This window comes from Mchenga conophoros, linkage group LG14, assembly GCF_057382185.1.
Source record: "Mchenga conophoros isolate Kocher_MC1m ecotype Shallow Benthic linkage group LG14, M_conophoros_male_GT1.1, whole genome shotgun sequence".
In the NCBI taxonomy this organism is placed as follows: domain Eukaryota; kingdom Metazoa; phylum Chordata; class Actinopteri; order Cichliformes; family Cichlidae; genus Mchenga; species Mchenga conophoros.
Window position 1 is genome coordinate 24,898,226 of NC_140539.1, and position 26,528 is coordinate 24,924,753.

Here is a 26,528-nt window from a genome sequence, read left to right on the forward strand (position 1 = left end):
GATGTCTGGAGTTTTGATCTCCTCCATACCTGCTTCATGCCCTGGAGGACGGGGCTGTGGCCCCCCCACACCCTCTAGCAGATCATTACATAAAGGAACCTTTTAAAAAAACAAGCGCGTCCATGCTCACAGGTGTACACACGGGTGATCACACCCACAAACTACACCCTTTTTGGCTCCTACCTCAAAGCACACTGTGTTCTGTTGATCTTATGTGCTGCACAATGTTTAATATTTAGTATTTACTGTCATATTCCCATATATCATTGTGATGTTGTTTATTCTATTACTCTTGTTCTCTTCTGCTTGTTTTCTTTTTTCTTTCTCAGCAGGTGACCCAGGTGATCGATATATGCATTTTTTATTTCTTTTTTTTTTTTTCTGCTCATTCTGTTGGTTTTTGTCTTTTGCCCTTCTCCCCCGTCCCTCTTCTCAGCTGTTTCTCTTTCCCTCTTTCTTTCTCCCCTTCTTTCCCCCAGTCAAGTCTGTCCCGTATTCAGTAAGTGAAAATAAAATAAACAATAAAAGGTGAATCAAATGGACCATTACGGCAAGGCTGGGATGGTCAATTTGGTAAAGTAAATCCGTTGGGCATCTTTCTTTGCCTTTAGACAACAATTCTGATGGCAAAAGAGCCAAACGGGACAGGCAAAAAAAAAAGAAAAAAAAAAAGAATTCGACACTTTAAATCAGGTCCAGATTGTTAGAGGCTTCACCTGAGCATTATGTATAAAAATGGCTATAATTCCTAAACAGTTAATTCAATACTTTTATTTAATCCCCTTCATTGAAGCCGAAATTCATCATTCACAACTTTATAAGCATTATTATTACAAAAGTAAAATAAGAATAATAATAATAAAAAAAAAAGAGACAAAAAAAAAAACCCCACACATATAATGCATATTTAGCCACCTGGATGTTTCTGATTGCGATTTTAGTTCAATTATTGTCATTATTAAGCCTGTTTTTGTTAGATGTTATAAGTGTGTAGTATGTGTGTATCATAAATGTGTTTTAGGCGCCATAAATGCTAGCATGAATATATACTCCTTGCTAGCTTGGACGTTGTGGTGGGTTGAGCTAACTCTCTTCCCCACTGTTTGTATTCTTTTACCTTTTTTATCAGGTATGTCGGATTTCATGTTGTTGTTTTTGTTTTATCTTATGTCAAATATGTTACGTGTAAATGCATACTTTATGTTTAATGTAAAAATAAATGGCGCGCCCTTTTCTACCTGCGTGCGGTAGTACCTCCTGCCACGAGTTCCCAGAATCCTTTGCGGTTTTACCCCTGAATGACGTCACATTTTCAATCTCCATCTTCAATCCCCTGTGGGAGAGGAGCTGGAGTGGGCAAATTATTTACTTGGAGGTCTTTCTTTCTTTTACCTTTTTTATCCGACACAACGCAGAATCACACCGGTTACACTACATGTTTCATGTGTTCTCTCAGTACAAACGCATGCGTGTAGGCACACACAAACATGTTTCATGTGTTCTGAGTTTTTACAAAAGATATCTTATTAAACTGACAGAACAAAGACCCATTTAGACTGCTACGCTGTATGTGACACACTATTTCAGTTATTGAAGCTGAAAGGTTGCGTATTTACAGGTCTTGTACCCAAGCTCAAAGATGTGTCAAACAGAGAAAGAAGCCCAGCGTATTTTATAATATGACTTGCAAATGAGCTATGAATGAGACCATGCTGCATCTCCATTAACAACCACAGGCATGTAAATCCTCACTGTGGTGCTGTAGGCTTGTGTCATTCCCCCCCACCCTTATGTTTTCTTGAGGTTCTCAGCTTTTTTGACACTTCTGTTTTCTGTCTGTGCTTTAATTTACTCACCACATATCTGGGTTTTATCAGGGGAGATTTCTTTGTTAGTCGACCAAGTATGAAATAGCAATAGGGTAAAAATTGTATAATAGAGCGTAGTGCTTATAATCAAACTCTACGAATACTCTGTCTTAAATATATATTTTAAAACAAATCCATAATAAAGAGAAAGTTTCCAGCTTAGTCTTCTACATAGTTTATTTTGGACTTCAGCGCCACTATGTGGTTATTTCTACGGTCGCATTTACTCCTGACGAATGATTGGCCACCATTTGTGCCAATCTAGCGGTCAATAGGCGGGTCTTGAGGGTCTGTTTCTTCGTATCGTAAAGCTATTGGTTAAAATTTCTCCTTCCTACGTTGTGATTGGCCGTGTTCCAGTTTGGAGGCGGGTGGAACCTTCCAGAGTTGGGCGTAGCAGGAATTGAGGTTATAATTTTCTGGCAAACCCACAGATCTAGGCTACATGCACCATTTTCACTGCTATTATAATCAAGTAGTCATGAATACTTCCGGTTAATTGTAGATACAAAGATCAAAGGCCTTTTCAGCACCATCGAGGAAAATATACATAATCTGTAAGTAACTATGGCAACCTTGCCGTCTGTCTCAGGGTCCCGAGTGAGTCCAACGTGACTCTGCTAGCCGCCCAGTGGCTAACGTAGCTAGCTACTCTAAACTACACAGCTAAAAAATGGTTATTTAAAATTATACGATCACAGCTAATATGACGAATAAACACGAGAGACCAAGCATATATGTAAAATTTAACTTCAGACAGGATTAATATCAGAGAAGGGCTTAAGTAGCTACTATCGGTGGAAAAGGAGCAGTTTTTTGGAAGTCTTTGTGGTTGTTTGACTATTGACTTAAATTTGTTTGCAGCTATGAGATGGCGTATGAGCTTCAGTCCCGTTGGCTGAATGGGTCACGTTATTTTTTATTCCTGTTTTCAGTGTTTGATTAATACCCGAGTCCAAGGAGACAGGAAAATGGACAGCGGAGTGACAGTAATAACCAATCCCACGGTGAATGTGCGCTTAACAAGCACCCTCTCCTCCTTCGAGGTGCAGCGCAGGTTCAACAGAGGGATCAGTATAGCAGAACTGAAGGTGAGACAGCATACAGCGCACCACTAAAACCCTCAAGGATGGGTCTGTTGTTGGGTTTTCTCTTTGTTAACATATCTGTTGATATTGAAATGACACATTCAATTGATAACGTCACCTCTTTTGTGTTACATGAACTATTTGCAACGTTGCATTCAGGGAAAGTTGGAGATGATTATGGGTGCACCGGCCTCCTGCATGGACCTGGAGTTATTCAGCATATCTGACAAGTTCCTGCAAAAAATGAATGAGAATGAAGCTCTGCTAGGATCGTATCCTGTGGATGACGACTGCAGAATACACGTATGTCCCAGCTCTGTTGGGAGCTTCTTGTAATACTGTGGCTCAGATCACTGTGATGTTGGAGTAAATACAGGTTGAGACAGGTTTTTAGTTTATTTCACTTGAATTGAACGTGCTATCTGTCAAAGTTACTTTCACAGAGAGAGACGTAATGACATATGCTGGCTGAATGATCAGCTTTAAATGTTTACTCTGAGAGGATTTATATAAAATTTTAGAACAATAATGTGTTCACTACACAACTTCTAACCTCAGTCAGAATTATACCACTTTGTTTTTAAGCATGTATATGAGGTCACGTAATGGATTAGTGTCTGATTCTTTAATGGAGATTCAGCTGTGGTAGTGTGTGGGGAGCTCTGGACTGTCTATCTATTGTTAATGGGTCAGTGTCAAAAGTACAACTAGTCTGTAGGCCAGTCTCGATTGTGCTGCTGCTGGTCTGTTAGCCAGCCACAGAGAAGAGTGTTGCAACATACACAAAGTAGAAGGGAAACCAAGTTTTTAAAAACAATGAAAAGTATCCAATCCAGATACTCTTTGCATGCATCTCCTGTCCCCGATGAACTCCAATATTAGTTCCTTCCCTATTCATGCCCATTTGTCAACAAGTCACCATTGAACTGATGTGCAGTGTCATCCACGTCAAGCACTGTGCAGTTGGGAGTTTGGGGGGACTGCACGGGAGCATGTTTGCAAACTTCTCTCTGTGGACTCTTGTAGGGAAATACCTCAGAAAGGAGATTCAACTGCAGTACAATAAATTAAGCATAATCCAGTCATCTGAAACTCATGTACTGATGTATCAAAAAAATTAGAATATCATGGAAAAGTTAATTGCTTCTGTAAATTATTTCAAAAATTAAACATCTATTATCATTACATGTAAAGAGAAACGTTTTGCTGCATTTATTTTATTTTATTATTATAAGTTTGTTGATAATGGCTTGTAGCTTGTTGCAATCAGAAATCTCATATTGGAATATTTAATTTTGAGTAGTTGATGCAAGAACTTGGGAGAGCTTCACAAGGACCAAGACTCTAGCCAGTGCACTAAGCAACGTGTTTAATGTGGACATCATTTAAAAGCCATTCGTATATACTTGGGTTATCTTTGTCTAATATAATTTGTTGATAAACGTGTAAATGTAACAAATATGCAACAAATTAAGAAAGCACTGCAAGGGTGGGATTTTTCTATATTTTTTATTTTAGACAAAAATCCTTTAATTCCTACGACTAGACTAAACTGGTTTACATTTCAGCATAGTAACACTGGCATTACATGATTCTGGTTTAACAACACAGTTGAATATATTGGGATAGAGCATCCCTCTCTGGCATTGAATGGGGTTTTTAGTTAAGTGTCTGAATCCCAAATCTATTCACTCTGCATGCATCCAGAAACTTTGATGTCCAAAAATAAGAACTCTGCTGTGCAGATAGTGTTTTAATGATTGAAAAGGTAATAATCCTTTCCATTTAAATACACTAGCACTCACTTAAATTGTCCAGTAAGTGTAAAACTGATTTATTGTTAAACAACAATAATGTTACAATTACCACACTAACAACAGTAAACAAAAGATCATATCTAAGTTGCTAAAAGCTAAAGTTCTGGTGGCTTTTATAGGCTGTTACTAAGTCACAACAGCGTGACTTAATAATTGCTTGTCTTTCACGTTGTTTCTCTTACAGGTTGTTGATAGAAGTGGCGGGCAGATGGGCGAGTTCACTGATGTTTCCAAAGTGGAGAAATTTGAGCTCCCAGATGATGCTTATGATAAGAGAACAGGTACAGTATTTTTTATTTAAATAAATAAAAAAATAAGTCAGCTGAATGGGAAGTATGTCCATGATCGTTAGTTGCATTCTGCACTTGTTCTGTTTATGTTTTTTAAGCTAACTATTGATAGCTGGTTCCAATGTGGATGACTTACTTCATGAGAATGAAGATGAATAGACTTCAGTCTGTTTTGAAGAGCTTTGCATTTATCACAAACTGTGTCTTTCCTTCAGACACAGCCAGGTCATTTATGAAGAAGCAACGTGTGGGTCGCTACAATGAGGAAGAAATGGCCAAGAAGAAGGCGGAGAATGCTGCACGGGAAGAGGAGCAGAAGGCTGCTGCCGATGCCATTGCTGTTGGCAGCCGCTGCAAAGTGCAGGTCCCCGGTCAGCCCACGAAGCTTGGCACAGTCATGTATGTTGGTAAGTGTGGATAAAGCTGAGCTGGTTTACTTTGTGTAGGACATTAGTGTAAACCCTGTGCTGCTGAGGATTTTCTGTCCTGCAGAGCAGACTTTGCTGTCATTTATCTAAGGCCCATTCCCAAATCTGTGATGTCAGTGGAGGACAAACTTTTTTTTTAGTACGCTAAATATCACGTTTGGATTCTGCGTGTTTTGTCCATCCATCCATCCATCCATCCATCCATCCATCCGATTCCGCTTATACTTTTCAGGGTCGTGGGGGGCTCTGGAGCCTATCCCAGCTGTCTTATGGCGAGAGGCAGGGTACATGCTGGACAGGTCGCCAGTCTGTCGCAGGGCTAACACATTGACTCCCACATTCACACCTATGGGCAATTTATTGTTTCCAATTAACCTAACCCTACTGTTTTGTTTAATCTATTTTATTAGCAGGTTTTAAGTCTGCCTAGAAAATCTAATTACATTTCCTGTGAGGTGAACATGTTCTAGTTTAGTTTGAAAGCAGCTTTACCTGAGTACTAATGCCAAGTGTCACCCTCCAAAAACATAGCAAATAAAAGTGATTCAGTTTAGGTAGTTTGTTAACTTCAATAAGGTCCCCAAAGAGGTTATGTTGTTGTTAGCATTTCCATGCGTGCCATTCTTTCTGTCTGTACGATGGCTTAAAAAGTTTTGAATGAATTCTTCTAAAACTTCGTAGTGGTGTAGAGGGGGGTCCATTAAAACTGACATCTGCCAAGGTCTTCAAGGTTAACTTAATGATCATCAACTTTGTTGGTTGATAATTGACAAGAAGGCTTATAACTATGACAAGTCTGGTGTGTATTGTCAAACTATAGCAAGTACCGTATGCAGACTTAAAATAGTATGTCATGTTTGACAAAATGTGTTATTTTTACTGCACTACAAACTTCTAGGAAAATAAAATACTAGTTCCTTAAAAGTAAATACTTCCCAGAGAGTGAGCTGCTTTGGTGGGGGTTTGCACTTCTTTTTTCATATAATATCATTATTGTGAAGTCAAAGTCTTCCTAATATGCCCTGCTAGAGCTCAATAAGTGTTGCATTTCTTGCAGGAACAACAGATTTCAAGCCGGGCTACTGGGTGGGTGTGAAGTACGATGAACCACTGGGCAAACACAATGGAACGTAAGAGGGCCTTTTTCTGGCTTTGTTTTTAAATAATTCAAAGTTTCAGTGACGCTGGTCCTGATTTCTGACTCTGCCTTGTTTATTGTATCTCTGTAGTGTCGAAGGGAAGCAGTACTTTGAGTGCGAGAGCAAATACGGTGCGTTTGTGAAGCCCCTGAGTGTGACTGTGGGGGATTTCCCTGAGGAGGACTACGGTTTAGACGAGATGTAGGTGTAGGGTAATTTCCAATAAACAAATTTCAAAAAAGGAGAGTCTATGGCTGACGCGTGTTCCTGGTTTCCAAAAGAAATGCTTCCAGTTGCATTATGATTTGAAGACTGTTTATTTATTACAAACTGAAGATGTAACAATGAACTCCTTCTTAAAAAAGCATGAAAGTTCCAAAAAATAGCAGTTATCCAGAACTAGCTGTGCACACGGTCAGAAAACCGTGAGACTCCTAACCTCTCTGTCCATGCTCCTCCCCTTCCCTCTCACACAGGGTTTCATGCTACTATTGCACTTACATACTTAAAGTGAGAGGTACCCCCTTTTAGGTTCCAATCCCAAAACAGTGACTTAAAATTACTTTATGCAAACACATATATTTTCACATTTATTAATCCTGAAAAGATGACTTATGTAATGAATCTATGAATTATAAAACAAACATGAACTCAATCGTAAATAAAAATATAAAGCAGACGTCTGGCGCGTACAGTAGGACTGCAGTTTTCTGCCCCAACCTCGCACCTTTATCCGCTCACCAAGATGGCGCGTCATTTTAGTGTGGCAAATTAGAATTGTTTTGCCTGTGCTTCTCTGGAAGGCATGATCCTAAAGCACTCTCTCAGTAACTTGACAGACTTTTGGGTTCTCGTACCAACAGGCATTTCATAAGGTTGGGGATTTTTTTCTTTTTTGCAGCAAAATGAAGGTTTCTGTTGTTTGTTCCTTACTACAAACACTTCTGTTCAATTCATAGCGCTTCCTGTAATTGTACTTTATTTTTGTTCTCATGTTTAGTAAATGTCATTGTGTACAAAGATTATTGTATATAGCTGTTTATAGTTATCTGTAGTCTTTGCATTTCTTTTTTGGTTTAAAGACTGAGTTGCTGGTAGGAAAAAATCACCCAGCCACACTTTGACACTAAGATAAAAAGCGGCATTGTGTTACTAACTTTGTATAAGTGAGTTAAACCCGAGGTGCTTTTTCTTCCTGTCATTTAAGATTCTTGCTTGCTGGCAAATTTAATGTCTGACTCACAAGGATTTTGGCAGAAGAGGAAGAAACAGTAGATCCCATCTCACCAGATATATTTCCTACTCTTTTTCGTCGTACTTTGCAGTTAAAAATTTCCTCATAGACAAACCGTGCCTGAAATTTTTGTGCCAAAGTGTGCAAGGGTTGATATTCTTCTTTTTTCTTTAAAAGTTAAATTCGTTATTTTTGTTTGGACGTAGGATGTGCAACAGTCCAGATTTTAGCTTTCAGAGCAAAGATAAAATGTAATTTCCATTAATTTTTCTGTGACACGATTGTTCTTGTTAAACATTAAATTTGTGCGCTTGAATGTATCATGCATGTTTTTGAACCACTGGACTAAAAGAGCTTTCGCATTTAAAATTTGATGAGGCTCAATTTTACTATTTTCTTCACTGAGCAATTTGAATTTACTTAAAGCTCCAGTCACACATGCCTACAAACCGACCAGCGACCCACTGGCAACCCAAAAATATGACTTCGAGCAACCGCTAAATCACTGAAATTCAACTTTTCATTGGTTGGTGATGGAGAATGCATTTTTTTCTCTAGTGACCAGTGATTGCTCACTGATTGCTCAGCCTGAGCTCTACTGTATATAAACTGGATGTTTAAAAAAAATCTAAGCGTGAATCTAAAAACTATGAGTTTATTCCAGTTATTAGGTGAAACTTGTTACTCAAGTCTGAAACCTGAGATGGATTTTATATTGCATCAAAAAAACAACCCCCCCCCCCCCCCCCCAAACATATTTTCAAGTCTTTAATTGCTGCAGTTTAATGTAAACACAGCATGTAAAATTTCACAGAGAACATAAGAATCAGAATACTTTATTAGTCCCAGAGGAAATTATTTAAATGTTAATAAGATTCACACTTGAGTAAACTCTGAAATAAACCTGGTTATGATTACCGCCTGTAGCACCCTTACCAATTGTTTTTGTGAAGTATACAAAGTACCTTCAGATGCATTTTGATCGTACATACTTGAAGGCCATCAAGTTAAAACACAAGGTAAAGCACAAAAAAAACCAACTGTCCTCATTGTGCTCACAACACTCACTCTTGGACTGTGTTTCAAATGGCCTTATTTATGCTTTGTTTTATGTTACTGATCAAAACCTCTTCATGTCTTTGTCCTCTGTTGCTTATAGAACAAATGTAAAAGTCTTTTTAAGGAAATGTCACACATGGAAGATTGTCCAGGTGTTTTCTCTCTTCCTTAAAATCTGTGTCTATCTGAGGTACTGGTGTTATGTGCCAAAGCGTAATGATTAGAAATGAGAAGTGTTTACCAGTACACTTATAGCTTATTAAAGTGAGTGAATCTATTTGATTTGCAGTAATATTCATTTCTTATCATATGTCAATCTGGTTTCCATTTTGTTTTACAGCTTCTCCAGGCAATAGAAACTCACTCGACTCACATCAGTTCCTTCTTCAGCCCCTGGTACTATATTTTCTCAATTGTGTCTCTCATCAGGACCTCTGGCCACTTATTTTTGCCTTTCAGTGTATGCGGTCTCAGCTTTTATCCTCCATCCTGGTACTACATGCTGCAGCTTTGTACACAGTCTGCAACTTATCAGCTGTCCTGCCTCTATAAATCTGGGGCTTAGACCCTGTTCTTATGTTGCCATCATCAGAGCCTCTGTGCTGTCCTTTAGGCTTTTTCAAGCCATTAGTGGGATTTCTTGATGTGAGCCACTTCTATATGTCAATAGAACATCCCATACAGGGGTTCGTCCTTCAGTGATTGTTCCTGCTCTGTGTTTCTTCCTGGATCATGGCTCGACACTCACTAACCTCACTCCTCACCCTCCCTCTTTCTGCTGCTCATAGAGCCTCAGGGTGCAGGACTTCAGATGGAGATCTTAGTGCATTGCAAGGAGTTATTGTGTTTTGACATCCATGGTATCTATCTCCTCCTGTAGCCAGCTGGATAGTGTAGTGACAACAATGCTCTCTTTGGAACAGTAGGTCAGGGTTTCAAATCCCAGCTCTGGTAAGGGTCTTTGGGCTAAACTCCCATGCAATCCAAACTCACTTTAGAGTATGAGCGACAGATACATAACTAAAGACATACTGACTTGGAAATCCCCTAGCTTAACAGTATGACAAGTGGACTGAGAAGCTATAATAAGACATACATGGACAAGGACTGACAGCATGTAATTAATGGCTATGACCCAATTAGAGAGGTTATATGCAACACCTGTGAGAACTATGGATGGATGAATAGAAAGATAACACCAATGATGAGAAGCAAGCTTTTATTTTGGTGTACTTTTTGCTGATTAGCAATTCAAAATTTAAACTCCTTTTCTAAAAAATGTTTATTTTCTCAGTTTGGAGTTATTTTTTCAGAAGTCCAAATTTTGCGATAATAACCCGAAATTTAGCCTTGTGGATAGTATGTCTTTATCCTCCCCACTTTCGGAAATAAACTTCTATTTAATGCTGCAATAATCATAAAAAAATCTACTAAGTCATTCATTAGGTGATAAAATAATCTTTTTATTATTAATTAACTATTTATTTATTTATTTTTTCATTTTATTGTTACATGATCGAACATTCCTGACGAAGTGTGTCACGGGGTTTCGCCGGCCCCGCCCAAAAAACAGAAAAAAAGATCACCTGACTTTATTCATCGCATTTTCGATCACTTCTCTGAAGACGTAACTACAGTCTTCTCGCGAGAGTACGCGCAGTTTCCCAGCCAGCAGTGTGGTGCGCTTGTAGAGACGAAGAAAGATGGCGACGCAGGAGAGCGGAGTAACCAAAGCTACCGTGAGCAACGGCGAGGTAAAAATGAATGACACTGTTACTGGGTTTTTCACTTTTAACGCGCGAGGCAGAGGAAGTTGGTTGGTTTGTGTGAAGCTCGCGTGTGGGGGTGCGCTGACATTTAAACGTGATCACAGTCGATACACGAGCCACAGTGACGTTGTCAGTGCCGGGTGGTTTTAAAACGACCCCCCTCCTGGCGCTAACGATGTGTAGAGAAATCCCGACGGTAAGCGGCGAGAAGGCCGATGTTGAAGTTGAAATCTCACTTGAAATCACACGGTAACCTCCAACGGACTCTGTAATTAACCGACTGCCGGTGTGCTGAAGTGAGCCGAGTGAGTGCTGGCGTGTGTCAGTTAGCTTATCACAAGGCCTGAACCTGAACAACGCAGCTTGTCTTGCTTAACAAGGCCAGTCTCAAGCCCCTCTCGCACATTTCTCACCTCATGCTAAAACCTTCCAGCTACTGTCTACTTAGATATTTCAAGAAAACTTTTGACTCGAGGTGCATTTTCGAAATCCCCTAAAGGAAAAAAAATGCATATAAACATCCTATTCACCTGAGAGCTTTTTAACACGGATAGAGTGGATGAATCAGGTGTAGCCGTCGTCAAATGTAGCCAACCATGAAAAATGCTCCTAAAATTGTCTTGTTAGCACTGGAGCCTTAATGAGGGCAGTAGCTAGCAGTTATTTTCCAAAGTCGAAAATGCTTATCACAAGCTGCTAGAGGTCATTGTGAATCATCGCTCTCTTTTTAGATGGCTAAACATTACTCTTCCGTTTGCTCAATCCTCAAAAATGTGTAGTGACACAAATACTGAATACAGGAGCATGACTGTAAAGATTGTAAATGCGTATCCATTCTCTATTGAAGACTGACACAGTCAATGATTGGCTTTTTATGATTCAATCTAAAGTATTGATAGCAACTAATGTATTGTTTATCGAGTACAGTTGCATAGCAGAGATTTTACCCATTTGAAATCGGAAATGTACTGGTTCTTATATAGCTATATTTCTTATATTCTACTCTCCTTGATGAATGCATTGTCAGTAACTCAGGGTTCAGTATCTTGCCCAAAGATACGTTTGAACGCAGAGTGGAGCCAGGGATCAAACCATCAGCTCCAGATGACCTGCTCCAAGCAGTCACAGGGTGAGAGGCAGATCGACAGTGTATTGTAAGGCTAACACAGAGAGACATAGAACCACACATGTCTATGGCAAAGAATCACCAATTAATTTAACTGCAGGCAATGCAAACTCAACACAGAGAGACCCCAGGTGGCCAAGGTGCATCTTCCTGTTACGCCACTGTGCTAACCACTGTACTACCATGCCGCCTGATTCCAAATAAAAATGACTGTGTATCTGTATTGTCATCTTTTGCTACATGTTTTCTGTCAAAGAGAGAGAGAAAAAAAGCTTTCTTCTGTGCTTGAAATTCTGTGAATACACACATGTCAGAAACTAGGGTGAGGGTAACGCATACACAAAGTGTTTCTTCTGTAATAAAATTGCTCTGTCAGGATAAATGTGCTGTTGTTTTTAGAGTGAGCCCTAACGGGTCTCTTGAGGGCCACTACTAGGTGAATCTGTTGATTGAATTGCTTGTAATGGGGTGGGGGGTTACTGATGAGTTAATAACACTGATTATCTTGTCAGTGAGTGAACAATGAGCTCCTAAAATAAGTTTGTTGAAAGAAGGAATAAAAAGTGTGAGGATCTGAGTGACTTTGATGTGGGCAGATGTCTGGGAGTATCTCTGTAGGGTGCTAGCTGTATGCAGTTGTTAGTACATAGAAAAAGTGATGAGAGGAATGTCAACCAGTGACCCGATGGAGAACTGTCCACTGGTCCAATACAGAGAAGATTTCTGTATGCCAGCTTGTTGTTTAGCTCCAGGCTTGTCAGCTCAGTAGCCCCTTAGATAGTTGACCATGGGTTTGGACCATAAAAATCTGGAAGGTGGTTTGAGGAAGTATCATTATATTTATACGATGTGGAGGACTGGGTACGGTTACAGCAATTAACTGGGGAAGAGGTAGAAGCAGGATATACTGTTTGGGGGTTGGAGGAGGGAAGAGAAGAGTGAAGTGTCAGAGTGATGCTCCCGGTTTGACTCTCTGGTAACCTTGGATCCTGGTATTCGTGTGTGCTGCTTTGACAAGTACTACATACCTAAACATTAGGGACCTTGGGTAGCAGTGATTGAATGAAATCTATCACAGGCCAAGGTGGTCAAAAGAAAAACAAAACCTTTGAGCACATCCTGTTGTACCAGCCCAGATTTCAGTGCAGGGAGAGTTTTGATATATATACACACACACACACACACACACACACACACACACGTCATTTTTCACCCTGTCCTCCTTTACATGCAGCTGCATTGAGAGTTCTAGTATGCAGCTACTATATTCAAGTTCAACACTTATATATCAACCCCACGTCCTTTATCTGCTGACTGTATCATAGAATAAATGAGGGAAACGGCCTCATCTGGCGCAGCTGCTTATCAGCCAACTGTCCAGTTACATTGAGGGTCTGAGCCTCTGGGGAACTATCTATAAAAATTTCTGTATTACCAAAATAGTTAGCATGGTATCTTTGTGAAACCCCTTGAATTAAGGCACTAAAGTCTGCCATGTTGATTGTTTGATATCAAAACCACTGTGGTGGTGTACAGAGTGTGTTATTGTCCTGATATTGATATACTGCATTGTTTGAGCTGGCATGTAGGAGATAATGTCACCATGTTAGAGACACATTACCAGAGCCTGTGAACAATTGACTTATGTGAGTGCTTAATGTTAGACTCTGTGATAAATTAAGGATCTGCTGTGAACCAAGAATAGGTGGTTAATTGTTAATCTTTGTTTCAGAGGGTGTAAATTGTAAATGATTATCCTAAGCTGGAAGAGAGAGGCTCAACAATAAAAACAGGTTATCAGGGGATCTATCTGTGTAATGGTTATTATGTTGATCCCATCAAGACTCTAAGATCCTTGTCTGTTTAGCGAATTGCTTCTATTTTAACGCAGCAGGAAAAGTACTGGGCACTGAGGGTGAAAGGACCTATTTTGAGCCAATCCGTGTCCTTGAAACGGTCTGATTATGATGTTGTTAGGTCAGTGTTTTAACAAAAACTTAAAAAAATTTCAAAACTGATGGTAATCTGTTTAAACATAAAACATTTTTTTTGCCTCAAGTCATGTTTTGTTTCTGCTGGCTGACTGCTGGTTGGTGACAACAGGGGAGATTAGATGTTTAGATAGTGAATGAGTCTCATGACTTGGCATGTGTTTGTCTATTGTGTCACTTGAATAGAGGGTGGCCTTGCCACAGGGGTGGTGGGGGTTACATGGACATGGAGAAACTTGGAAAAAAAATGAATTAAAGGGCAAACGTATGACAGATTTCACTGAAACCAGGGGAAGTTGCATAATCATGCTGACACTGTTATCAAAGGTTTTGAAACCAGGGGTTCCCAAAATGGGTTGTCTTCATTCAAAATCAGGTGTGCCATAGGATTTTGTAAATGGTGGTTCATTAAATATAAAAATGTGAATGTTTTAAGACTCTACTACTTTATTAAAAGAGAGAAATTTAGAGAGGTGTTTGTTTTTTCCATATAGGTAATACTGATCTGACCCACTTGAGATCAGATTGGGCTGTGTGTGGCTCTTAAGCTAAAATGAGTTTGACTCTCCTGCTCTGTTAGGTCAACAGGTCACAATAGGTAAATAGGGATTTGCCAATATTATTATTATTATTATTATTTTAAGTGATGTTTATTCTGTAGCAGAGTTTTTGTTTGTTATGTAGCTTCTTTTAGCTGCTCTGTTATTCACACAGGGTCATCACAGGTAGTATCTCCACATGTTTGATTTAGATTTATTTATTTATTTATTTTTTTTTAATGCCCAGGGCCTTTCCTAACCCAAGCCCAAAGAGAATCTTCTCCTCTCAGTATCAAACTGGGGATCCTCTGCTTAAACAGCTGCTTTTTAGGTCTTTCATGTTTGTTACTTGCTATTAAGATTTAAGTGCATCAGTGAGCGACAAATCCGCTGTTCTTATTTAAAAAGTTAAAATGCAAAGGTCGAGGTGTAGTTAACTCTTAAGGCCATGTAATAAAAGACCCAGAAGAACTGCGGTTTGTCACCGTAACTGCACCTTTTAGTCTTTACAGCTGCACTACATCGTACTGTATGTTCTTTGTTTTGGCTGCAGATTGAGGAAGAATTCTTGAATAAATCATATCACCACTTTAGGCTTTCAGGAAAGTACATTGGGTCTCTGGATATTTTTACTGTCAATAAAGCTCTTTATTTTTAACATCCTTTCTTACGTTGTGCCGTTGCTGCGTCATCTTTGTGACTATCTTTGACCCTGTCTGTATGTTTCATTTCAGGTAAGCAGCAATGGGACTGCTGCAACAACAGATGGCCAGACTGTGCAGACAGCTGGAAATGCACAGGACCCTCAACAGCAACAGCAGCAACAGCAAGCTCCTAATGCATGGCAGGTCATTAAAGGAGTTCTCTTCAGGTGACTTATTGCATTTTTTTTTTCTTCTGTTTACCAGCACACAGATAATCATTCGCTCTGTGGGCTGGCTGTGAGTTTAATGACCAACCAAATGTGTTATGCCACAGTGGTGTCAGAGTGAATGTAAATGGTAAGGTAATAATAAAGGTGTGAGCTGCTGCTGGAGTATACTGTAAAGTTTGCGGTCTACATTGTTTAGTTTCATTGTGGGGGTTTTTTTTGTGCAGCATAAATAATTAAGAGGAAACTAGTGATGGATCATTGTGTCTTTCCAAATACTGTCTCACACACAGTGGGACTGAAACAATAATTCAAACCAGGAATTGAACTTTATTCAAGGCCACTAAAAAATAGATTATAGTCTGTTGTGGATATGGTCACGGACAGATGGAGACGTGACATCCGAGCAGTCATTCCTGTTATCCGTCTTTGATGTCCGCTTAAAGTCTGTCACATGGGGAGCATGTGTATCCAAAAAAACAGGCGTGCATGGGGACGTCCACACAGAATGTTGAGCTGACGAAATTTGTCATTGGTACACAAGCGAACCTATAGCGGACACATAAAGTATAGTCCATGCCTAATGCCAGACTCGCATGTTAAAATCTTTCTGTGTGTGTCACCTCTTCTGCCACTATGAGCGCAGGGCACTCCACAAGCTGTTTAGTTACCTGCTACCACTGATGTTGCTGCTGTAGCTAGGTGAGGTGGAGTAACACAAACTAGGCTGTCCATACTGCTTTGGTTGGCACTGCCAGTTTTATTTCTTTCCCTAGAAATTACTACCTCCTTTGCCGTTACTTCACGCACATTGTGAAAGATGCATGATTGATTGAGGAGCAATGTGTTGACTTCCTTAACAATTTTATGCCAGTATAAGTGACTAATCTCTCACAGTGACCTTTGTAACAGTCAGAAATTTTGCAGCAGGCTTTTCAGTAAGTTTCCTCCTGACTGCATGATTTATTTATTTTTTTATTTATGACTTTTTGGTCCAAGTTCGTAAATAAGGTAAAATCCATGTATGCATGATCACAAAAACTTAGTACGTGTTATGAAGTGTGCAGGACCTTTTTTTTTTTTTTTTTTTCTTTCTTTCTTCTATAGTCAAATTAATAGTTGACTTACTCTGAGTGTGAGAGCTTTGTAGGAATATCAGTTCAGTTTGATTTATATAAATCCAATTCACAACAACAGTTGCCTCAAGGTGCTTTTTATGGTGGGTACCTGTGCTGTAACGGCTAGCTGTCTGATGGCCATTATCCAGCTATGGAGGAGCTCAGCTTTGATTTCAGTATCATTGTACACTCTTTGAAGAGTTTAGCAGTTTTACATTTTTTGAAATGTTCCTGTATAATAAAAATGTACGGTACATTAGGGTAAGTGCTCATTTAAAAAAAAAAAAAGCTGGACCAGAGTAGTACTTTTTTGGCACCTTGTTTGAATAACAGGCTTTGGCTGCTTTTCCTACCTTTGGCAACTGCTCAAGCAGAAGAAGAGGCCCATTTATAAGATTAAGAAGATTATATTGCAATAATCAGTTAAAACCCTTCAGTTAAAATCTTTGGCACTGAATATTTGAACACATTTCATGATCATGATTTGGAAACACGAGTGTTATGATGGTATATACGTTTTCTTAATTTATGTTGCTGTTTCCTGTGGTTGTAAGATCGCAAGTGCAATAAAAACAACCCATTTGCTCTACTTCAGTAAAAATAATTATTTCACTTTTCTCTGTAAGTGCATTTTAGTATATGGTGGGTCAAGGAAAAAATGAAAATGGTCACATCTGTCACATATAGTAAACTGACCCTCCACTGTATGGTGTGTTGTATATGTCACTAGTACATGGACTCTTAAAGGAGTTTTTATGGGCAGCTGTGTGCCACTCCCCTGCTGGCCTGCTCTCAAACTTAGTTTCAACAAAGAAATTTGTAATTGTATTTATTTGTGGCTTGATTGGGGCATTTTCTATCAGGGGAAGCACACAGTGTCCTCTCACACGCCTTGATATAGATTTAATTACTTAACACTGCAAAATCCATGGAGGCAGCTGTCCTTGGGTGTGGTTGGCGATCATGATGGATGTGTTCTACTGTGTAAGAAGCAATCACAGTAGTCAGATGAACTGGTCATGGGGGTCAAACGTGTTCGGGTATGATCTGTGTGAGCAGAGTGTAAGGGAGGTTTGGCATACTGGGTCCAGTCAATAATCGACACACTTCCCCCTCAGCCACACAGACTAAGTAACATGGAGTAAGGACAGAGAGCGTTTTCACATTAGAGATCTGCATTAAAATATCAGACATAAAATCCATTATTTCTGTTAGTTAGAACAACACAAAAGGAAAGAGGTGCTGTGAATATTCACTTAAAATCACAAACACACAAAGTTAGGGTGGATACAAATGAAAAATTATTTGTTGAAATATTCTGCAGCATTTTCTTTCTTGTCTTTGTAGATTATTCTAGTTTGACTCATCACCCTTGTGTGAGGCAGGAAAACAGTTTCTTTGAAATGTAATGCAGTTAGACTGGTTAAACTTTAATCTGATTAGCTTCCTTGCCGTTTAACTCGCCTGCAGCAGCTCTTTTTATTTAGAGATGGTTGAAATAAATAACCTTGTCTAAGAATTTGAACAGTTTTTAAAGTGTTAGTGACTCGATTCATTTCCCACTTCTCTTTTCCTCTTTTATGTTTTTGTTTCTCACTTATTTTCTTTTAATTCCTTGTTAGTTAAACCTTGTTTTCCTCTGACTGTGATTGCATTTGTTTCACCAGAATCTTCATAATCTGGGCGATCAGTAGCTGGTTCCGCCGAGGGCCATCCACTCCTGACCCCAGCACACCAGCCGGTGCCCCCAGGGTACCCAGCAGGAACCTCTTCCCCAAAGACACTCTCATGGTATTACACTGTCCCCTTTTCCTTTCCTTTATCTACCTCGTCAGCTGCATAATTGTTTATTTACCACACAGCAAACCAGTTTTCTGACTGTTTCTAACTGTTTCAAAATGATAAACACCTTTATTATCTCTCTCTTTCTGCAGGATCTGTACGTGTACGTGTCCCAGGAGGAAGTCTTCTCTGACTTCAACAACACAGATGCCCTGTTCTGGTTCCACAGGGATCTGGTCTATGGAGACTGGACCACAGGGGAAGATGGTGATGGCTGCTACCAGCACTATAAGGAAATGGATATCCCAGAAGTAAGGATTACTATGGATGAATTGGGGGAGGGTGACAGACAGTAGTTGGACGGTGAGAAAGAACAGTTGTTAGTTTAGGAAATGTGACGGATGTTGATGAAGGACGGGGAAGTCCAGTTTATAGTGAAGTTTGCATATTTGAAAGCTGTTTATTTTTGTCTGATTTTCTTTTTCTTCCACTTTCTGTCTGATTGTAGAAAATACAGCAGAACGGCTCACTTTACATACACCTCTACTTCACTAAAAGTGGATTCCACCCAGACCCCAAACGAAAGGGGCAGTATCGCAGACTGGCAACAGTTCACGCAACCAGAAGTAAGCACCTGTGAAAAGCACACTCACTTTAACATATTATCCTGTTGTTGTAATGTTTGTTTAAAGTGCTAAACTTTGCTTTTGAACTCTTTCAGTGCTGAATAAATATAAGCGAAGAAAGTTTCTGAAGACCAAGAATCTGCTCACAGGAGAGACGGAAGCAGACCCCGAGATGATCAAGGTTAAGATTATTATTTATCCTAAAAAGGAACTGAGTTCAGCGCAGAGAGCTTCATTACTTTAATTCCTAATGCATACTTCACATATTGCAAGTATGTGAAGTAATTTCTAGGGTTTTTTCAATTTCCAGTTAATGTATTTGAGGTAGTTGCCTTCACATTTTGCAGCAGAGGAAAAATAGACGAAGATCAAAGACTTTGGAAACTGAGAACCATTTATTGGCTCTCTCACAGTCTGTAAATGATTGCCCTTTACCGACGTCTGAACAGAGGAACTTTGAAAACTCACAGTCAATGATTTTACCTTTCTTTATGTATATCTTTATTTGGTTGGTTGATCAAGTCACTTTTATTTTTAAAGCGCATTTAAAAATAATGTAAACCAACCCAGAGTCCTTTTCTTTTGAGTGCTTTGCTGTTGGACAGGGCTTATTGTGAGTAGATGTAGATAAGTTGCAGTGCAGTTGAGCCCAAAGTGACTTTGCCTTTTGTTTGTACTAGTAAGAAGTGTAGCAGCTGTGTGATGATCAGTTTGCAGTTACCAGATTAATATATTTATGTTTGCACTGACACATTGGGTGTTTCCTCACAGCGAGCAGAGAGCCACGGTCCAGTGGAGATTATCTCACATTGGCACCCCAACCTCACTATCAATATGGTGGATGACCACACAGCCTGGGTGAAGGGCTCTGTTCCACCTCCTCTAGACCAGTGTAAGTATCGGAAGTATAATGTGACAGTTATTTATCCGTAGTTTATTTAAAGCTCTGGTTTATCTGACATTACTGCTCTTCTACCCTACCTTATATTAGATGTTAAGTTTGATGCAGTCAGTGGCGACTACTATCCCATTGTATACTTCAATGACTACTGGAACCTTCAGAAGGACTACTATCCCATCAACGAGACCCTAAAAAGCCTCCCGCTCCGCCTCAGTTATTGCCCGCTGTCCTTGTGGCGCTGGCAGCTGTATGCAGCCCAGAACGCTCGCTCACCCTGGAATTTCCTTCCTGAGGACACCTACGAGCAATCCGATGAAGACCAAGACTCAGTCAAGGTAAGGAGTCAAAGGTTACTGAGACGAAACTAAAGTTTTCCTCCTGCAAGTTGGGCTTTAATATTGGTGCTCATTTAGATGCTGTGATCTTATTTCACATATATTTAAAAGAAAGTCTACTTGAGTTGGTATGTGCCAGATGGAGAGGATTTCAAATGCTTTCTAGCAGATTACCTTTTACTTGAAAACAAAATGCAAGATGCGTGATGAGTGGAAACTGGCACTTCATACTTGAGTGACCTCTGCTTCGGGTGTAATGTGGGACTTTGTTATCTTGGTGTCCAAATACAGGCTACTCTAATTTTCAGTTGACACTGTATTAAAGCAAAATACTCGTAGTCCCAATCCCAAATACTTGGACAGGTGCACTTTAGTTATTTACAAAGCTGTCATGTACGCTGTTTCTAGGGTGATTAACTTCTGTAGCAACTGAACATATAGAAGATTCATTGTTTTATAAGCAAGCTGAGTTTAACAATAAAGTCTTTGTGAAGGTGGCCCTCCTGGAAACCAATCCATACCTGCTGGGACTCACCATCGTTGTCTCCATTGTGCACAGCATCTTTGAGTTTCTCGCCTTCAAGAACGGTAAGGTCGCAGCAGTCTGTACTCAGGACTTCACATAACAGGAGGAGAATAGTTTGAACAGTGTGCGCCTACCCGAGTTTGACCTCAGCTCCGTCTTCTCCTCAGATATCCAGTTTTGGAACAGCAGACAGTCTCTAGAAGGTCTATCTGTGCGCTCCATCATATTTGGAGTATTTCAGTCTCTAGTGGTGCTGCTGTACATTCTGGACAACGAAACCAACTTTGTGGTGCAGGTCAGCGTCTTCATTGGCCTTCTCATTGACCTGTGGAAAATCACCAAGGTCATGGATGTCAAAGTAAGTTGAAAAACATTAGTTTTTTCTTGCAGGATGAGCAGCATTTGATTAAACTCTCTAACAGGCTCTTCCTTACCTTTTGCAGATGCTAAACTGTTTATTCATCGAGTGTCGTTTCCACCAGATTCTTAACTGTTGTTGTTTTTCTCTAGTTGGACAGAGAGAACAAATTCGTAGGAGTGTTCCCAAGATTGGTATTCAAAGATAAGTCGACTTATGTGGAGTCTTCAACCAAAATCTACGATGATGTAAGTGAAACCAACACCAGTCACATTCAGAATGGTGGCTGTAACAAATGCATTCACATGATTGTCTTCAGAACGGATGAAACATGATTAAATTGGTCTGTTTAAATGTTTATCTGAAGGAAGCTTCTCTAAATATGTATCTCTCTGTAAGTTGCTTGGATATTTCTGATAAAAAGGATGAGTGACATCTTCTTTTCTTCATTATCTCATGAACAGATGGCCTTCAAGTACTTGTCATGGCTGCTCTACCCTCTGTTTGGCTGCTATGCGGTCTACAGTTTATTGTACGTAGAGCACAAAGGCTGGTACTCATGGGTACTCAGCATGCTCTATGGCTTCTTGTTAACCTTTGGTAAGTTGATCTGAAGCAGTTTTATACTCTGAGGTCTTAAAACTTAATCCACAGGCTGAAGGAACGTAAACTGTGCTGGATTTACTAACTATGAAATAAATGAAGAATACTGAAGTGTTCCTTAAAAGTTTGGTTTTTAGATATAATATTTTAAAGGTTATCTTAAAAGGATGATATGAATAGAAATACAGAGCTACAGAGACAACGTTCTGAGATAAAGTTCATAAAAACCAAAACCGTTTCCTGAGTTTTTAGCATAAACATTTTAGAGATCCCTGGCATTAAAGTATTAGATGAATTGTGTGCTCTTCCTGGAACTGTTTATGTTTCCTCTTTTCTTTCTGTGGGGTTGATTTTTACTCTGTCATCCAGCAGGTTTTTTCAGTTTTTTATGTTAATCTATTTTAAAGCCCAGAGAGGAGGCTGATTTATTTTGGTCTCTCTCGATTGCCTCGCCTCTGAGCTGCCGGACTCGCAGCTAATATTTTCATGCTTGCATCATGGTTACGCATTCAATTCCCAGTAGCCTTAGCTAATGTGCTGTGTATTAATAAACTTCACCTGGTACACTCACTCGCGATGGTTCCTGCTGGTTAAATTACTGCCTGTGATATAGGAATTCTTAGTGTAATCTAATCTCCTTTTTCTGTCTTTTTTTTAAAGGTTTTATTACAATGACGCCACAGCTTTTCATCAACTATAAAATGAAGTCTGTAGCTCACCTCCCATGGAGGATGCTCACCTACAAGGCTCTCAATACCTTTATTGATGACCTTTTTGCCTTCGTAATCAAGATGCCAATGATGTACAGGATAGGATGCCTCAGAGATGGTGAGTTTTCTTTCAGATATTCATTAATGGTTTTTTTTTTTTTTTTTTAAGAACTATACCAGGATCAAAGAAAGCTAATCGCCTAAAACATCATTTTGCTTCCTCAGCCAGTGCAGCTTTGACTTTGTAGCATTAAGATGAGTGTTTTGTTGGAGGTGGTTTAAGATTTGCCTCATTCTCTAGAACGGTTTCCAGTTGACGTGGGTGGTTTTGTGCTTAAACAAAACCACGATCGTGGCTCAAGAGTTGGGAGTTCGCCTTGTAATCGGAAGGTTGCCGGTTCGAGCCCCGGCTTGGACAGTCTCGGTCGTTGTGTCCTTGGGCAAGACACTTCACCCGTTGGTCAGAGGGCCCGGTGGCGCCAGTGTCCGGCAGCCTCGCCTCTGTCAGTGCACCCCAGGGTGGCTGTGGCTACATTGTAGCTTGCCATCACCAGTGTGTGAATGTGTGTGTGAATGGATATGTAAAGCGCTTTGGGGTCCTTAGGGACTAGTAAAGCGCTATATAAATACAGGCCATTTACCATTTAAACAAAATGCCGTCCTGATTTCTTTTATCGTGAGCGTATTGATCAAAAAGAAAATGTAGAATCACTGTCTCATACTGGAGGATTGTTTCTTTTCTTTTTTTAAATGTTTTTTTAACTGTCATTCTTGGATCTTTGACAGCTGTTGGTTTTCATAATCCTCTAACTCCACCTAGTGTTAACTCACCAGATCTCAGTTTTGAACTTGGTGTGATCATTAATCATCATCCACAAAGGTCACCGTGCCGCCTCTCATGAAATATTTCTTTGACACAAGAAAAGCCTAAATTGTAGTTCTTCTCCTGCTGTACAGTTCATGTTAGTTCATACAGTTTGGTAATGAAGCACTGAGCCCTGCTGTGCAAACTGAAACCTACACACTTTGCAGTTAGGAAGCCTTTAAATAAAATCCCCTGCTTCGCAAATTAAACAGCTACCACCTACAGTGTGTGGCCAGCCAGTCAATTAGATGTTAGGTGGGCGACACTAATGTGAATTTTCGTTTGCTGTCTGTGCTAACTCGCTAAGTTGGACACGAAAAAGTGGTTTAGAGCAGCGCTCACATCAGCAAGAAGTCAAGTCAGTAACAACCAAACTGGGAGTAATGATTTGGTTGATATTCGCTGCACTGAGGACACTGATGTTGCTGCTAAGCAGATGATGGAGACCTGTCACATCTCTTTGAAACAACAAAGATGTCAATCATCAGCTCGTGCAGCCAGCTCTTAAACATTTTATCATTTGATTTGTGAAATAATTGGAAAGTGAAAATTAGTGGGGTTAATTTGTGATTCTAAATGTCCCTGGGTGTGTATGTGAGTGTGAATGGTTGTCTGTTTAAGTGTGTTAGCCCTGTGACAGACCGGACATCTGTCCAGGGTGTACCCTGCCTCTGGGAGAGGCTCCAGCTCCCACACAACCCTGATAAGGATAAGAGGAAGAAAACGGATGGAGTGGAAAGATGTATCAAGTATATTCTACACTGAGTGTTGGTGAATTCATATATTCACTTAAACTAGGAGGACAGGTGTGGTTTATACTAAGCCCACTGTGTAACTTTGCTATATACTAGATGTACCTATTGAACGTTGCATTTGGACTTTCCAACAAGGGGAATTCTGTATGCAAGAAGGCTTAGTTATCTCTATATCAATTACAACAAAATGAAACTAAACGTTCTCGCTTGTGAGAAGAATAGAAAACTAAGCAGTAATCGACCACAAGGGACGCTTGTACTTAAGATTTCTCACTTTAAAATAACAGGCTGTGGTAATACTGGTCTGTATACATGGGCAGGATGTTGTGCAACTGTTGCTTTAAAAGCATGTAGTAACCAAATCAGGTGACAAGCAAATCTTGTATTTAAAACAAAGACAGATGAGTTTGCACTGCATTGTGAGCATATTTGTTTCTGACTGGACCTCTACTGTACGTGAATACGTTCTCATCTCTCTGCTTGCAGTGCAGTTTTTGCCATCATAGCGTGTTCAGCTTTGATGGGAGATGATGTCAGTGCTTCACTTGTTTTTGATGCTTCTTAAGTAACATATTGGTCTCAATTCAGTTTTATTTATTTAGCTCTTTAAAAAAGTCTGGGGCTGGTTTCTCACTGGACCAAACTGTGTCCTCTCCTGCAGATGTGGTGTTCTTCATCTACCTTTACCAGCGCTGGATCTATCGAGTCGATCCCAACAGGGTCAACGAGTTCGGTACCAGCGGAGTAGACCACGCCCAGAACAACACAGCAGCCCCTGCCCCAGATGCCGCCTCCGCTGCAATCACAGACAAACCAGAAGGGGAGAAGAAGAATGATTAAGCGAGATCCCACCCTCATCTTCCTCCCTGGCTCTCACTGCTGGAGTGAAGAGGACTTGTGGAAAGTGGGGCATGGAGTGGAGTTGTTGTTTAGCTATCATGGATGCCGCTACCAAAACAGAAAAAAGGAAAAAAAAAAAATGCAGTTCAGCTGTTCCTTCTGGTTTCTTTGTGGATGCACAGAGAGTCATATTCAGTGTAGACTTGGTAAATTATTTCTGCTCCCCACCCACCCCTGCCCTCCGTTTTGCAGTTCAAGTGAAGTAAAACAAAACGTGATGTACTGTATTCTGTATGATTTTTTTTTTTTTTTTTCACTTCAGAGGGTAACAGTGTCTGGAAGTAGATGTTGGGAGGGGAACAGGTCGCAGTTGTGCTACTTTTTATTATTTTTATACAGAGGAAAAAGAGGCCAGGTGCAGCTTTTGTTCTTTGTGTAGATTCCTTTTCATTCCATGTGAGCACTCTGTTTCGGCTTGGTCGGAAACGGGTGAGTAGTGCTGGAAACTGGAAAGATCCTGAGCCGCAATGGAGGTTGGTGAAGAAGCGAGGTGGCGACTGGATGACCGTGCAGGACGTTACCCACGAGATAATGACTACTACCCTGAATTTTAAACAAATGGTTAATGTTCTAAACTTGAACATATAAAAAATAACAGCCTTGTTGGTATTAATATAAATATATTAATATTGTCAATGACTTAATTTTTGTTTTTCAGTCACTGATGCATTCTTTTGTATTTTCCTCAAACTGTACAGCCTCATGTTAATATTACCAATGTCAAACTGTTTAGCAATAGGTAATTTGCAAGTCTCATTTTTATTACCCCTCCCCTTCCCCTTCCTCAGCTGGTCATCTGACTTTTTGGATGGTTTCATCTTCACGCTCCAAAATCACTTTTGACGGACACAGCAGAGTCGAGCAGAGTCAGGCTTGTGCTGGAAGAGTTACAGTGTCTCTTTTTTTCTTTTTGAGTGCTGTAAATCCTGAAAGGATGAGGGGTTCCACGTTGGTACATATATTTTCAAGGATTCATGTTTATAGTAAAACTAAGTGTGATTTAAAATGTCTATGCAAAGTTGTTTTTGTTTTTGACACCTTTTTAAAATATTTGTTTTAGGTTTTAGGACAACATTTTTGCATGACACTTCATTTTGCACATTAATTTCTATTGATGTTACAGAAAATACAAATTGTGCTAACACGGCATCTACACTACTGAACTCTTTCATCTTTGTGTTATGAGTTGAGGTCCAATATTCAGCCAGTAACAGCCATCATAACATCCAGAACTCAAGGTCGTAGATTGGAGTTGAGCACAAACAAGCCAACAAAATACAGTGACTTGCAAAAGTATTCGGGCCCCTTGAACTTTCCCACATTTTGTCACATTACAGCCACAAACATGAATCAATTTTATTGGAATTCCATGTGAAAGACCAATACAAAGTGGTGTACACGTGAGAAGTGGAATGAAAATCATACATGATACCAAACATTTTTTACAAATACATAACTGCAAAGTGGGGTGTGTGTAATTATTCAGCCCCCTTTGGTCTGAGTGCAGTCAGTTGCCCATAGACATTGCCTGATGAGTGCTAATGACTAGATAGAGTGCGCCTGTGTTTAATCTAATGTCAGTACAAATACAGCTGCTCTGTGACGGCCTCAGAGGTTGTCTAAGAGAATATTGGGAGCAACAACACCATGAAGTCCAAAGAACACACCAGACAGGTCAGGGATAAAGTTATTGAGAAATTTAAAGCAGGCTTAGGCTACAAAAAGATTTCCCAAGCCTTGAACATCCCACGGAGGACTGTTCAAGCGATCATTCAGAAATGGAATATGGCACAACTGTAAACCTACCAAGACAAGGCCGTCCACCTAAAC

At 39.9% G+C, this 26,528-nt stretch overlaps 2 protein-coding genes across 3 annotated transcripts; both read left to right on the forward strand.

The window, feature by feature from the left end:
* The first annotated feature begins 2,194 nt into the window (after positions 1–2,194).
* tbcb (tubulin folding cofactor B) lies at positions 2,195–8,184 on the forward strand. Of its 2 annotated transcripts, none has more exons than XM_085243566.1 (7): positions 2,195–2,276; positions 2,804–2,959; positions 3,116–3,259; positions 4,958–5,054; positions 5,279–5,470; positions 6,549–6,621; positions 6,721–8,184. In XM_085243566.1, the coding sequence occupies exons 2-7, from the start codon at positions 2,840–2,842 to the stop codon at positions 6,833–6,835; spliced, it is 741 nt and encodes a 246-aa protein (XP_085099692.1). In that variant the 5' UTR covers positions 2,195–2,276; positions 2,804–2,839; the 3' UTR covers positions 6,836–8,184. The 2 variants fall into 2 exon arrangements, with proteins under 2 accessions (XP_085099692.1, XP_085099691.1); XM_085243565.1 differs by lacking the exon at positions 2,195–2,276 and adding an exon at positions 2,283–2,425.
* A 2,339-nt stretch (positions 8,185–10,523) lies between these two features.
* On the forward strand, positions 10,524–25,708 carry clptm1 (CLPTM1 regulator of GABA type A receptor forward trafficking). Its single transcript, XM_085243567.1, has 14 exons — positions 10,524–10,677; positions 15,083–15,219; positions 18,005–18,128; positions 18,272–18,430; positions 18,628–18,745; positions 18,841–18,926; positions 19,517–19,637; positions 19,737–19,981; positions 20,476–20,569; positions 20,675–20,865; positions 21,018–21,113; positions 21,330–21,465; positions 22,129–22,296; positions 24,460–25,708. Exons 1-14 carry the CDS (start codon positions 10,627–10,629, stop codon positions 24,636–24,638), a joined length of 1,905 nt encoding a protein of 634 aa, XP_085099693.1. The 5' UTR covers positions 10,524–10,626; the 3' UTR covers positions 24,639–25,708.
* The last annotated feature ends 820 nt before the right edge of the window (positions 25,709–26,528 follow it).

Coding starts and splice junctions, on each gene's coding strand:
- tbcb (XM_085243566.1), top strand. CDS start 2,840: ATGGACAGCGGAGTGACAGTAATAACCAATCCCACGGTGAATGTGCGC. Junction 3,260..4,957: donor ATGACGACTGCAGAATACAC/GTATGTCCCAGC, acceptor TTTCTCTTACAG/GTTGTTGATAGAAGTGGCGG. Junction 5,055..5,278: donor TGCTTATGATAAGAGAACAG/GTACAGTATTTT, acceptor TCTTTCCTTCAG/ACACAGCCAGGTCATTTATG.
- clptm1 (XM_085243567.1), top strand. CDS start 10,627: ATGGCGACGCAGGAGAGCGGAGTAACCAAAGCTACCGTGAGCAACGGC. Junction 18,129..18,271: donor TCCCCAAAGACACTCTCATG/GTATTACACTGT, acceptor CTCTTTCTGCAG/GATCTGTACGTGTACGTGTC. Junction 18,431..18,627: donor AGGAAATGGATATCCCAGAA/GTAAGGATTACT, acceptor GTCTGATTGTAG/AAAATACAGCAGAACGGCTC.